This window comes from Alosa alosa, chromosome 21, assembly GCF_017589495.1.
Source record: "Alosa alosa isolate M-15738 ecotype Scorff River chromosome 21, AALO_Geno_1.1, whole genome shotgun sequence".
NCBI classification, from domain to species: domain Eukaryota; kingdom Metazoa; phylum Chordata; class Actinopteri; order Clupeiformes; family Clupeidae; genus Alosa; species Alosa alosa.
In genome coordinates this window covers 13,445,795-13,459,657 of record NC_063209.1, presented here as the reverse complement: position 1 = coordinate 13,459,657, position 13,863 = coordinate 13,445,795, and the positions used below count along the sequence as shown (strand labels likewise).

General features: G+C 40.9%; 1 protein-coding gene across 2 annotated transcripts in view; it reads left to right on the top strand.

The window, feature by feature from the left end:
- Positions 1 to 13,462, top strand: part of si:ch211-132p1.2 (proteinase-activated receptor 4) — a 39,989-nt gene extending 26,527 nt beyond the window's left edge. The window contains exons 2-3 of one of the 2 annotated variants that reach the window (XR_007192256.1): positions 10,780 to 10,949; positions 13,185 to 13,462. Coding sequence is in view for 1 of the 2 variants with exons in the window: in XM_048232307.1 (XP_048088264.1) it covers positions 50 to 1,122 (1,073 nt within the window). In the remaining variant the exon portion in view is untranslated. Of the gene's footprint in view, positions 1 to 49; positions 2,013 to 10,779; positions 10,950 to 13,184 lie in introns of those variants that run through there. The other variant, XM_048232307.1, reaches the window with a different exon arrangement.
- The last annotated feature ends 401 nt before the right edge of the window (positions 13,463 to 13,863 follow it).

Here is a 13,863-nt window from a genome sequence, read left to right as displayed (position 1 = left end):
TCAATAAGCACTGACTTGACTTTGTTTATGTTTCTCTTCTTATCACCAGTTGCGCGCGCCCTTTTGCCTACCACAAACCAGAATAACTGTGAAACGAGCATAGGGCAAAAAGAGCAGTTCCAATCCAAAGTCACAACAGTGCTGATTCCCCTCCTCTACCTCGTGGCCTTCCTGGTGGGCCTCCCCGCCAACCTGGTGGCCCTGTGGGTTTTGCTCTTCCGCACCAAGAAGCAGCCATCCACCACCCTGCTCATCAACCTGACCATCTGCGACCTGCTGCTGCTGGTCGTGCTGCCCTTCCGCATCGCCTACCACTTCCAGAGCAACGACTGGACGCTGGGCGAGCCCCTGTGCCGCCTGGTGATGGCGCTCTTCTACGGCAACATGTACGGCTCGGTGCTGTTCCTGGCGCTGATCGCTTTCGACCGCTACCTGGCGCTGGTGCACCCGATCGGCGGGCGGGCACTGCGCACCTACCGCTACTCCGTGTACATGAGTATGGCGGCGTGGATGGTGGTGTTGGTGGCCATGGTGCCCCTGCTGACCACGCCCCAGACCTTCGTTCTAGACGACCCCAACATCACCACGTGCCATGACGTTCTGCCCGGTGAAATACAGTCCAGCTTCCTTGTGCCGTACTTCGCCGGCCTGTTTGCCATCTGCTTCCTGCTGCCGCTGCTGGTGGTGCTCTTCTGCTACGGGTCCATCCTGTGCGCGCTGGTCACGGCCGGACGGCGCTACGGCCACGCCGTGCGCGTCACTGCGCTGGTGTTGATCGTGTTCCTCGTCTGCCTGTTGCCCAGCAACGTGCTGCTGCTCTCGCACAACTCCTACCTGTGGGAGAAGGAGAGTGACAAGCTCTACATACCCTACATGGTGACGCTGGCACTCAGCACCTTTAACAGCTGCCTCGACCCCTTCATCTTCTACTACGTGTCCGAGGACTTCCGGGAGAAGGCGCGGCAGGTGCTTTTCTGCACGGACCTCATGAAGGTGCCAACGTCCAGCCAGCTGAATACGCGCTCGTCCTCCTCCTCCCGGTCCAAGGTGACCCTGCTGTCCACTTCGGGCCGGGTGTCAGTGACTCCCGAGGCCCCCTGCCTGCACGGAGCTGCAGCCTGATGGCATGGGGTTGTGGGAAGGGCAGTGTGATGCTGCTGGGATACTGCGGTAAGAGCAAGTGCCTCCCCAGTGCACCCCAGAGACTGTACTCTCCAGATGGCGTGTACTGGAGACACTGGCTGCCTAGAAACAATTCGTGGCTGATTTTCCATCTGTTTGTGTTAAATGCATTTCTGTCATTTCCGATGCTAACGGCTTTCATACAGGGAACCAGGAGTGATTCTATCTATTGTCATCAAAGGCCCATATTGGTATTGTAAAGACCATATAAAACAGTCAATAAGGTGGCTTATATTTGCATGTTTACAGAACATACAGTACACAGAAAAAAATTCTGTAAAATGTTAACATTATTGCTGTCGAAAAACGTTGCAATCTGCTTTGTTTTGTTCTGACAGTCCTGGATGCTTTGTGAAGAAGTCTAGAGTGCTAGCCATTCCTTTTTTGTGCTGGAAAACAGTGTTAAATTCCATAAACACAACACTTGTTTTAGTCAGAGTTGGAGTGTGCTTGAGGATCACAGTGGAAGTATTATTTTACTCTTTGAAAAAAGGACATAGTACATGATATATTTAATATTCATTTGCCTTGGTTTTATAATGTGTAATGCCGCCATTTCATTTAAAGTAATGAAAACACTGTCATGTTTCTCAGCACATATTAATATCTATTTGTGGAAATACCCCACAGTTTGACAAACTTGGATGGCTTGTTAGTAGTACAGGTTTGCTGAACCCTCTTCTTTCTGTCAAAACCATTCCAGAGGATTACAATTCTTCTTCAACCTAAAGTGTGTATTATCTGGAATGGCTTTAAATAACAGTAGCATTTAACGAGGTTGTCATGTCACTGTTTGCATTAACATAATTAAAAGACCAGAATGAACCAAATATTTTGTTGTTGTTGTTTTTCATCTTAATTTATTCAGGGAGGGTCAGTTGAAAGCAAGCTCTCTTTTCCAATGACTCCCTGATTACATACACGATATAAAACAACAATATAAACCAACAATCATAGTTTACACATAAAAACAGTCTGCACAACACCGGGAAGAAGAAATCCAAAGAAATCATTCCATTTTTTGGCGACATAAAATTCAAAAGCTGTTTTTCCTAATTCCGTTCAACATGAAACAGTCAAGGTCAGGACATTTTCTGAACGAGTGTACAAATTGCAAGATCTAACGGAAACCAAACTAGTCTGTCTGCCTCTCCACCTTCTCCATGTTTGTGTACTAACATATGCATAACCCCTCTTTCCTCCCACAGCCTGGATTGTGGCCGTACTTATACTTAATACTTTATACTTAATACTTGACCAATGGCTGTAACCCTTTTACTTCAACCTATTCTTGCACTGATATAGTTTTTTTATATATATTACTTTGTCTACAGTATTCTCTTATATGTCCATATTTATTATGACCGCCGCTAGCAAAGCTAGCGAAGCGGTCATATAGGGATTGTCTACGTTTTTTTTTTTTTTTTTTTCCCCGTCATCTATTTCCTGAATTTTTGGTCAACGATACCCGGGACACCGAACCACCGGGGCACATAAAATTTGGTGGGTATGTAGCCCCGCTAGACTTTTACGGAAAAATTTCCCTAGTTTTCCCTAAATAACTACCTGAACCGTGGCACCGAGGATGAAGAAATTTGTATGGTATGTTGGTCTCAAGGGCCCACATCAACCTAGCCCATAATCACTAATTTGTGATTTGCACCCCGGTAAAAAATGAAAATGCAATATCATTCTGCTTTAATCGCCCCTCTATTCAGTTAAGATGTTCAGAACTGCAACAAATTTTATGTGTATGATTAACCTGACATTCTCTGGGGGTATGCCAAGTTTCCTAGAATTTCAGAATTAAAGAAATTAAGTTATGTGTATATTTAGTGACTGTACACATATTGGCCTGTAGATGGTGGTGCACACATATACACAGCACACACACACACAGGCAGGCACATACCATCATTATCGGCAATTAGAACGGCCGATACATAATTACAAATTCAGTAGGATTAAAGGAAAACCAAATATTCATCATAATAAATTGGCTGCATTTCCAGTATTGGCGTCACATAGTCGTTTGTCCACCAGATGGCACATCATTGCAGTGAGAGTAATTTTGTTGGAAGTTAATCTAAAGTGGGTTGGAAAGACTATGCTTCCTACAAGGACAAGACTGTAGTTTACCGCAGAGAACATCTAATAAGGGTAGGATGATTTCTGCATGACATGTAATTCCCATTTCTTCTTGAAGCTGAAATAAATCTGAGAATGTTTGTCGGACATGCTTGGTTTTTACTGCAGGTAGGCTACGTTAATCTTAAATTATATCAATAGCCTGGGTCGTGGGTAAAATAATGTTACCGTTAGCATTGGTTGAGTGAGAGAGGCCAATTTGATTATTGATGTATTTGTAGAAAACCATAAATGGGGTTATAGGCTACCAAGCAAATTGATAACAGCACTAACTGTATCTTTCGACTATCATCTCATTTGCTTGACCATAACCTAGGCTACTAACAGGAGCTAAGTGAGTTAGCCACAACACGTTCGCTACGTGATGGTTTTCTAATGGAACATATATATTATATATAGGCTACCTGAAAGATAACCTGTCTATGATGCATCCTAAACACCGGGCTGGGACATTTCTGCTCAAAGTCTCAAAAAGCATCTGAGTCAATGTTCATTCCCAAACACCCATATAGGCTACTTCAATCCTCTATTTTCAATGGTGATTCAAGTAAGGAAGAGCATGGCTCAAAGTAAAGTAACTAGGACTGAAATAAATTCGTCAAAGAGAATAATTTGTGTCAACTCGCCGCAATGTAGATTTATTAACGCACCCGTGATGATCTACATATCCATTTAAACCAAATGTTTTAGACCGCAAGTTGAGAGATGTATCCAGGGCAGGGCTGTACCTACACATATTTGTTGCACGTGCTACAAAAATCATTCTTTGCGATGGATGATTTAGTATTAACGTTACACCTGTCCGATACCGTTTTACCTATGGCTATACCATGAGACTGAGGCACTTTTTGTTTGTTAGAAGTGCGTTTTTAGGGTGTGAGAGGGGAGTCGATGTGCGTTGATTCCAGCTTGGTAGTTGTAGTCTATGCGATTAAAAAACACGTGTGTGTGAAGTATTCAAACAATGATAACGCTTTCATTATGGCTGCTTTAGCTACAGACCTGGAGGTACTGTACAGTGGGTTGGGTTCCATTTAGATGTGTCCACTTCATTCGCGCTTTCCGTGATTCACACAGCTGCGTGAAATGTATTACTACTGATATTCAAAACCTTTAACTTTTCGCCAAGAGGTGGCAGCTTAAGTCCGCTTGATACTGTAAGCCATTGGTTCCCAAAGGAGTTTATATTTGGGTCGCCAACATAGCCTAGTGACAATTTATGTTGTGTAATAGGCCTAGCATAGGGCTTACCTTATATAGCTTATAGTTTGTTAACAGTCACGGTTTTGTCATAACTCCCTCTATGCATTTTTGCATTTAGAATAGCTCTGAAACCGGGGGCGAACACGTCGCAGGGGGGGCGCCAGTGCATGGATATCTCAATCGCAAAATTAAACAATAGCCTATTTCTATCGGGCGCCCATGGACTAGGCTGGGTGAACTCAGCCTGATCTGCGATTCCTTTTCGATTTCTTAAAAGATTGAGCTTGGTCTGGCGAAAGCCAGACTAACCATGGACCTCATAGTTGCAAAATGCAAGGGAACATGAATCAGCATATTATTTGCACAAACAATAATGGACAGTAGCTCTTCAACTTGGCCCGTTAAAATGTGTATGAACAGTCTAGCAACGCATTTCATGAAGGCCCTTTTGGACATGTCAGTTATTTGCACCACAAACTGCATGTAAAGTGTACCTTTCATCAGTCCAGTTGCAATGGATGGACTGTGATGAACTGCCCTACTTGTGATTGTTTAGAGATTTTAAAGGTTTTATAACAATGCTATACATTTTTTGGCAAGTGGTACAAATCTATTCACCTTTGCAGCGCCAGTAGGCTACTTTGTGTGCGTGTGCCCCCCTATGGAACAGAAGTTCAGCTAATGTTCACTATTGTCAAGAGCCGAAAACAAACAAGAACGGAAAAAGAAGGCAGATACAGTTAGTCAACAAAGGGTATCCTAACAGGCTAATTTCCACACTACACCATATGAGAGATAGATAGGTAAGGCCAGCGGCACATACACACACACACACACACACCTCTGTCACACACCAGGTTATGCCATACATAATTCTGATTTGAGTCAAAATACTGCATTTCGTTGAATCTAATCTAAAAAATTACCCTGGAAAAATGAAAGCCTTCATGAATGATCAGACAAGTGCTCTCTTTGAGCAAGCACTTTCACTAAAGTCAAGTCAACTGTCAGACTTTGAAGACTTATTTGATCACTTTAATGCAAAAATGGCAAACATTATGGACGACATTGCTCCATTACAATTCAAGAAAGTTAAGGACAAACAGAAAGCACCATGGAGGCAAAATCCAGCAGTTAAACTTCTAAAAAGAGAGTGTAGGAAGACTGAAAGAAAATGGCGTAAATACAAACTTCAGATCCACTATGAATTCCATAAAGAGATGCTCCGCACATATAACTCAATATGCAAAAGCAAGACAGTCTTTCTTTTCTAACATTATCAATAGAAGTTCAAATAACACTTTCATTATTCTATTTTCAACTGTTGATAAGTTAACAAATCCCCCCTCACAATTAAGCCTGAACTTCTCTCAACTAATAAATGCAATGAGTTTTCATCTTTTTTTAAAGGTAAAATTGACAAAATCAGACTCAACATATCTGCTCAATTACAAATTCAACAACCTGAACTTCCAGCAACAAACAGAGGGAAACTAAACTTGATGTCAGAGTTCAGCTTGATGAACCTCTGAAACACTTGAAAAAGCGGTACAGAATCTCAGCTCTTCCACATGTGTCTTAGACACTGCCTACAAATTTCTTCAAAACTGTTTTTCACCTCATAGCGGCGGATGTCCTTCAAATTGTAAATGTATCACTGCTGTCTGGCACTTTTCCTAAGTCACTGAAAACAGCTATTGTAAAGCCACTTCTCAAGAAGAATAACCTGGATGCCTCCATGCTAAACAATTACAGGCCCATATCAATCTACCTTTTATTGGCAAAATTATTGAAAAAAGTAGTCTTTAATCAATTAACCACCTTCCTAACATCAAATGGGTATTTTGACTACTTTCAGTCTGGTTTTCGGGCAAATCACAGCACTGAAACAGCTCTCATTAAAGTTTCCAATGACATACACCTCAACACAGATTCAGGTAAAACATCAGTCCTAGTGCTACTGGACCTTAGTGCAGCATTTGACACTGTTGATCACAATATTTTACTACACAGACTAGAACACTGGGTTGGATTTACAGGCATAGTTATCAGCTGGCTAAAATCATATCTACAAAGAAAGGAGCTTCTTTGTTGCCATCGGAAACTGTACCTCAACACCAGCGTCCTTGACCTGTGGTGTTCCCCAGGGGTCGATCTTGGGGCCACTATTATTCAACCTCTATATGCCCACTTGGACAAATCATTCAAAATAATTTGATTTCATATCATAGCTATGCAGATGACACACAAATTTACTTAGCTCTATCACAAAAGCGACTATGGTCCTCTTGAATCTATGTGTCAGTGTATAGAACAAATCAACACCTGGATGTCTCAAGATTTTCTTCAGCTGAAAAAACTGAAGTAATTATATTTGGTAAAAATGAGGAAAGACTTAGGGTTGCCACTCTCCTTGACACAAAAGGGTTGAAGGCAAAGGATACTGTTAAAAATCTTGGTGTATTAATTGACAGTGATCTAAATTTCAACAGCCACATGAAAGCGATAACTAAATCAGCTTTTACCACCTCAAAAAATATATTGCCAAACTCAGAGGGCTGATGTCAAAACATGACTTAGAAAAACTCATTCATGCAATTATCTCCAGCAGGGTTGATTACTGCAATGGACTGTTCACAGGCCTTCCTAAAAAGACTATTAAACAGCTTCAGGTGATACAAAATGCAGCAGCTAGGACTCTAACAAAAACTAAAAGAACTGACCACATTACTCCAATTCTTAAGTCCTTGCACTGGCTTCCAGTAAGTCACAGAATTGACTTTAAAGCACTATTGCTTGTTTATAAATCAGTAAATGGAGCAGGACCTAAATACTTGTCAGACATGCTTCAGCAGTACACACCTTCTCGTCCTCTCAGGTCCCAGGTGAAAAACCTGCTAGTAAAACCTACAGTTAGAACTAAACATGGTGAAGCAGCTTTTAGCTGCTATGCGGCTCAGCTGTGGAACCAACTTTCGGATGACATTAAAAAGGCCCCAACTGTAGCCAGTTTTAAATCTAGACTTAAGACCAAACTGTTCTCAGATGCTTTCTGCTAACTGTGCCGAGTTACAAATTCTGAATCTGCCTTGATAATTATTCTACTTTGTCTTGTATTGCTTTTTTTTTACTACTTTTGCCTTTGTTTTTGCTTACTAATTATTCTTTATTTTTAAATGATTTTACCTTGTGACTTGACTTCACAGTATCACACTGCCAAAAATATCCTCAAAACAAACCAGTTAGCATGTTATTATGCTTTCACTAGTGCCAACTGCTGTTGATGGTGTTTGCAAGGTTTTTATTAAGCTTGCTACTTTTATACTAACCGTAAACTTTAGACTAAAACTTTAACAATACAACAAGAAACAAGCCAGTTCAAAATACAAATCAAAATACAAGTGGGCAGTAATAAACCAAGAACAAAGCTGAATCACAGGATCAGTGAATACATAAAAGCTGATGAAACAAATGAGAAGAAATGAACTAAAGTTTAGTCACTAAACACTGCTGGCTGTCCAGAGCAGAAAAAAAGCACCCTCAGAGAGAAAGTTTAATCAAGTGTCAGCATGCAACTAATACAACGCCTTTTCAACTCCATGTGTTGAGAGATAAGGAACACAATGACACAGCGGTCTCAAGTGGGGTTGGAGGGAACAAGGTTGAGTGACACCCCTGGCATGACTAGATGTCAGTTGAGTAAGCCTAAGCCAGGAATATCTCCCGCCTTCGCTTCTTGGTAAGTGATTCATTTCAAATGTATTTGAGTATTTTGACATCACAGAAAATTCAGCACAAGTGGAAAAATAGAAATGGATATATGTTCTGGTAATGGGGTGAGTTTGTTTTCCCACAATTAGTTTATTGCTAATAGAAATTATCAGGGACAGTTCTAGTGTCTGGGTGGGCTGGTAGAAATTTTGGGTGGGCAACATAGCAAAGCTGTCAACATGCATCGCATGCATTGACGATGTCAGAGACTTGTCACCACCTTGTTCCGCTTGAGTTCAGTTGTGACTTTTTGAGTGCATCTGTAAAACAGTATCAACATAGTTGATCTGTTTACTGTTTGCAGGTTATGTCATGTCTCGTAGGCAGATGCACAACTGTTTGGCTTAGCCCACCCTGGCCCCTGCCTAGAGCCGGCCCTTGAAATTAAATATCTTTTTTGCGGAGAGCAGCTGATCCACAATGGAGGAAACAAACGGTTTCAACCCCACCACATAGTATTTGAACAATCAAATATTCTAGCCAAAGACTGTGTCATTTCAACTAATGGCCTGCCATTTTATTATTAATCATATATCTAGTCCTCTGTTCCTACTCCAGTTCCATTTTCTGCTGAATTCCTGTTAGTGTTTGGGGCTGAGTGTATTTGTGGTGGGATTGGTGGAAATGTTTCATTAGTGCAACAGTGGTGGGCAAAGCATGTCATGTTGGGGCATGTCATTAATATCATTGTTACTAATTGGCACTTTATGCTATTAGCTGAGGCCAAATCGCTCTTGCGCAATATTTCCTTCCTTCCATTAAAACATTCGCTGATTCACTAGGGTTCAGCTCCACATAAATGTATTTATTGATCAGTAAAACAATATGCACTCCAGCAAAGCTTTTCTAGATTCAGCTTCCGGACTAGATTCTTGACTTGGCACTGGACGTAAGAAGCAAACCACACTATTCACAACTGTTGGTCGGAGTGGGCCGGAGTGATGTCCAATCAAAGCTTATGTTGTTACCTTATTGAATTGATTTGGCCAATCACGTTATTTGTTGAACTCTCTGGAGTGTTCAAAAAGATTTAGGTTGATCGCATGTCTGATTATTTAAGTTGAGCTACGTGTCTTATTTAAAATTTGAAACTTTATCTTTACATTTGCTTAGTCTAATATTAGGGTAACCTGACATCTGGTGGATATTAGCATGCATTACAAAAGTGAACTGCTAAGCAGTGTGCTCACAAGAAAGATAGATAGATAGATAGATAGATATACTTTATTGATCCCTAGGGGAAATTCAAAGAAAATTAAACTGCTCTCATAATTTGGCACATCAATGCTGTAAGATGGTACTTCCTGTTAGTTCAGCATTGTAAACATGTACTATTCACAGCATGAGAGCAGTTAAAGTTGCAGACCACAGCTATAAGACAATAATGTGAAAAATCACACTCCCAAGCTTTTTGTCATGCTTATTTTACTTTATTGGGCAAAATGAGCATGAGTAAAAGCTTGGCAGTGCGGTTTCCTTTGAATTCGCACCCGAAGTCATTATGTTTTTGGGAGCTGAGCGCATCTGCTTCACCAGATGCTTATAAAATGCCTCTTTCACATACCCTGGTAACACCCACATGAAGTTTTGGCATATTTGGGATTTGCTCTGCAGGTCCGTCTGGCCAAGAGGCCATTGAAGCCCATTTCCAATGTCCCTAAACACGGGTACGCAAATACAATCGCGACGTGTAATTCTTTGGAATTGCATTTAAAGCCTTTGTTTACAAGACTGCTATACTTCTGAAACAATTTGGAGTTTAATGCACCAATTTCACTGCTAGTTATGTCCCTACTGGAAGTCGTAAGTTAATTAACCTTTTCCAGACCCACTCTCAATTGAGAAGAGTCTGGTGTCAATGATGCTATCTTTCTCATGCTGTGAATAGTACATGTTTACAATGCTGAACTAACAGGAAGTACCATCTTGCAGCATTGATGTGACAAATTATTTACTCTAGTTATTTTTACTGTGTTAATTATGAAAAGCTTATCTGAATACCTCACCAGTCACCACACACGGGTCTGAGAATGATGCCTTTCTTATTCATGATTTCTGAAAAACATTCCAAACTTATGCCATAGGTGCGTAACAGTACGGTGCTCTTCCGCGGCTTCTTCTCTATCTGCTGATTACCATGGACCCTCCTGATTCAACAAAAGTTGAGAATGATGGTAGGAAAGCCCTTTTCATGGCACCCTGTGACCCTCTGGGCTGTGAGTACAGTACAGTGTCCCTGAGTCATACAGCTACACACATCATTTAGAAGACTAACCAGATTGCAATCTGATAATTGGGGAACAGAACCTAACAGGAGCATATAGGACCTAATAGCTTAATCCATGCTCATTTCAAGAGTTCCTTGTAGTGAGGATAGTTGTTTATGCTCTGCTCCCTCATCTAATTGTATGTCACTGGGAGTCTTAAATGCTCCAGTAATTCAAATCTGCACATGTTTTCCATTTTCATCCACAGAGATCCCCACCGTGGTGATTGTCAGCAGCATAGTTACTCTGCTGGCGCTGGTAACCACAACTATTTGGTTGTGCAGGCAGCTGTTGGCAGCCTATGGAAGGGCCTGGCGAACTGAGAAGAATGAGAATGAGACTATCCAGCCTGTGTCAGAAAGGCCTTCTAAAAGCATGGTAAACACACAAGAATTAAAATACTACAGTGTAAGCCACTACACAGATATACATCTTCTTGTTCAACACATCAAGTAAAGCAGGAGGGAGGTCGCATTTTGGCACGTGCTTTCTTCAGTGTGCTCGTTCAAACAGATACACACACACACACACACACACACACACACACACACACACACACGCACGCACATACGCAAGCACACATCTACAGTACAGGTTGCATAGCAACCAGAGGAGGAAGTTCCAGTTTCAGCCAAACTGTCTTGTCCTAACATGCCCGAGAGACGATACTAGTTCTGAAAACAGTCCAGAGGGGGACAAAGGATCCATCCCGTCTACCCTCAATATTTTCCACTGTCATTCAATCTTTAAAATATCAGAACATTGTAGCCACATTTGGTCTGGAAATTAATGATAATGGGAACCAGCTGCATTACTCATAACCTGAGTAACCTGTGTGACAGCTTAATGGAAAGTACAAACACTTACGTGCAGACACACACACACACACACACACACACACACACACACACACACTTAAATGCTTTTGTCAGATGTGTTATGATGGAACACAGACACACACACATGCACACACACACACACACACACACACACACACACACACACACACACACACACACACACACCACACACATTTCATTTGTCAGATGTGTTATGATGAACATACAACCCCAAAATCAGACAAATCTATTAAACTCTATATTTATTTGCAAAAAGGACACAGACATATCAAATATTGAAAATGTCATTGAAAATATATATCAATTTTGAATTTGATACCAGCAACATGTTTCAAAAAAAGTTGGGACGGGGTCAACAAAATGCTGGAAAAGTTGTGCAATGATAAAGAAAATGAAAGGAGGAATGTTTCACAACTAAATAAGGGATCTGGCAACACAATTAGGTATGGAAAAGAGCATCCCAGAGAGGCAGGGTCTCTTAGAAGTAAAAATGTAGGGGTGTTCATCACTCAGTGTAAACCTGTGTGCACAAATGATGAAACAATTCCAATTTTAATGCTTCTTAATATGAAATTGTGAAGTATTTGGGGAGTTCATCATCTACATGACATAATTAAAACATTTAGAGAATCCAGAGGAAACAAGGGATAGAGCTGAAAAACAATATTGGATGTCTGTGTGCTTTTGGACCTCAGATGGCACTGCATCAAAACCAGACCTGTTTCTGGAAAGAAAATCATTAAATGGGCTCAGGAAAACCTCTAATAACTATTGTCTATGTGCACAGTTTGATACTCAATTCAAAAACTTTAAACCATGCAACAGCCAAAATTGTATTGAGACATGATACAGAAAATAGCAATGTTTGCCTGAGCTTGTTTAAAATGGACTGAGATAATGTGGAAAAAGGTTGTGTGGTTAGATCAATGAGAATTTGCCATTGCCATTTGCCTAAAGAGGAGAGGGCCTATCCAAGTATCCAACCAATCCAACTTGTTTTAGTGCTCAGTTCGAAACCCAACATGTATGACGGTGTGGAGGAGCATTAGTGCCTGCAGCATGGGCATCTTACACATCTGGCAAAGCACAATCAATTCTGAATGATGTACACAGATTTTGAGCAACATATACTACCACCCAGGAAATGTCTTTTCCAGGGAAGACCTTGAATATTTCAGGAAAACAATGGCAAAATTAATTCTGCACACATTTAACCAGTATTTCACCATAGAGGAAGAGTCCAGGTGCTAAAATGACCTGTCTGCAGTCCAGAGCTGTCAAATTAGGTGCATCATGGAATGGGAAGCATGACTAAGAATACCCCATGTTGAGCAACTGAAATTCTATCTTATCGGGCTGTTGGGACAACATTTCATTCTCTAAACTCTAGCAACTGGTCTCCTCAGTTCCTAAACATTTACAGAATTTTGATAAATGAAGTGGTGAAGCAGCACAGTGGTAAACATTCCCTGTCCCAACTTTTTTTGAAACATGTTGCTGGCATCAAATTTAAAATGAACATATTTTCCATGAAATAGTCCAAATTTTCATTTTCAACATTTGATATGTTGACTATGTCCTTTTTGCTGCTAAATATGGGTTTATGAGACTAATTATAACTGTTTTTATTTGTATTTTACACAACATCCCACATTTTTCTGATTTGGGGTTGTAGACAAACACAAACACACACAGAGACACACAAACTGCAGTATTGAAACTGGAAGTAAATTGATGCATGTTTGTCTAACAGCCAGTAAAGGAGGAAGAACCCCAACCAGAGGACGACGTGACAGAGGATGTCCTAGATGGAGAAACTGACGGTTGAAAAGGTTGTGTAGTTGTCAGTTAAGATCACCATCTGTTCTAGTCATTTACAGACTTTTAGATTTCCATGCCCCCAGAACTAGAATGTCATGTTTGTTTTTCAGTTCCCTTGTATGAAATATGGCACTGGTTATGTTTTTTTTTTCACTGAAATGTTCAGAAATAATTCTGCTGTAACAAAATGAAATAAAATATTTAATTTTATCATAGCTTCTTGATTTCACATTACACACTTACTTGAGTTTGGAGCAGTCCTTGATGGTGACACCTTTATCCGCGTACAGTGTTCTGTCTTTGGGTTGGGGGATTGCACCCTGTGCATAGAAAAGAAAGGGGGGTTATTCTCTGAATCCGCTGTCTAAAATGGTTTATTTCTTTTGTGCTTCAAATAAAGTGTATTCTCTTTATGGGTTAAACAAGGGGTTCTGACGGCTCTGACAAGACCATAGTATGTCCTTCAACTGTAAATTCAATTAAGGCATTTCAATTTTTGCCTTTACAAAACATGCTTTTGCTATTTCTGCTGGGAGCAACCCTAGTTATTAGAGAGGGCCAGCTCCTCGGAAAACTGTGAAATAATGGTCTTCCACCCCTCATTTTTGTCC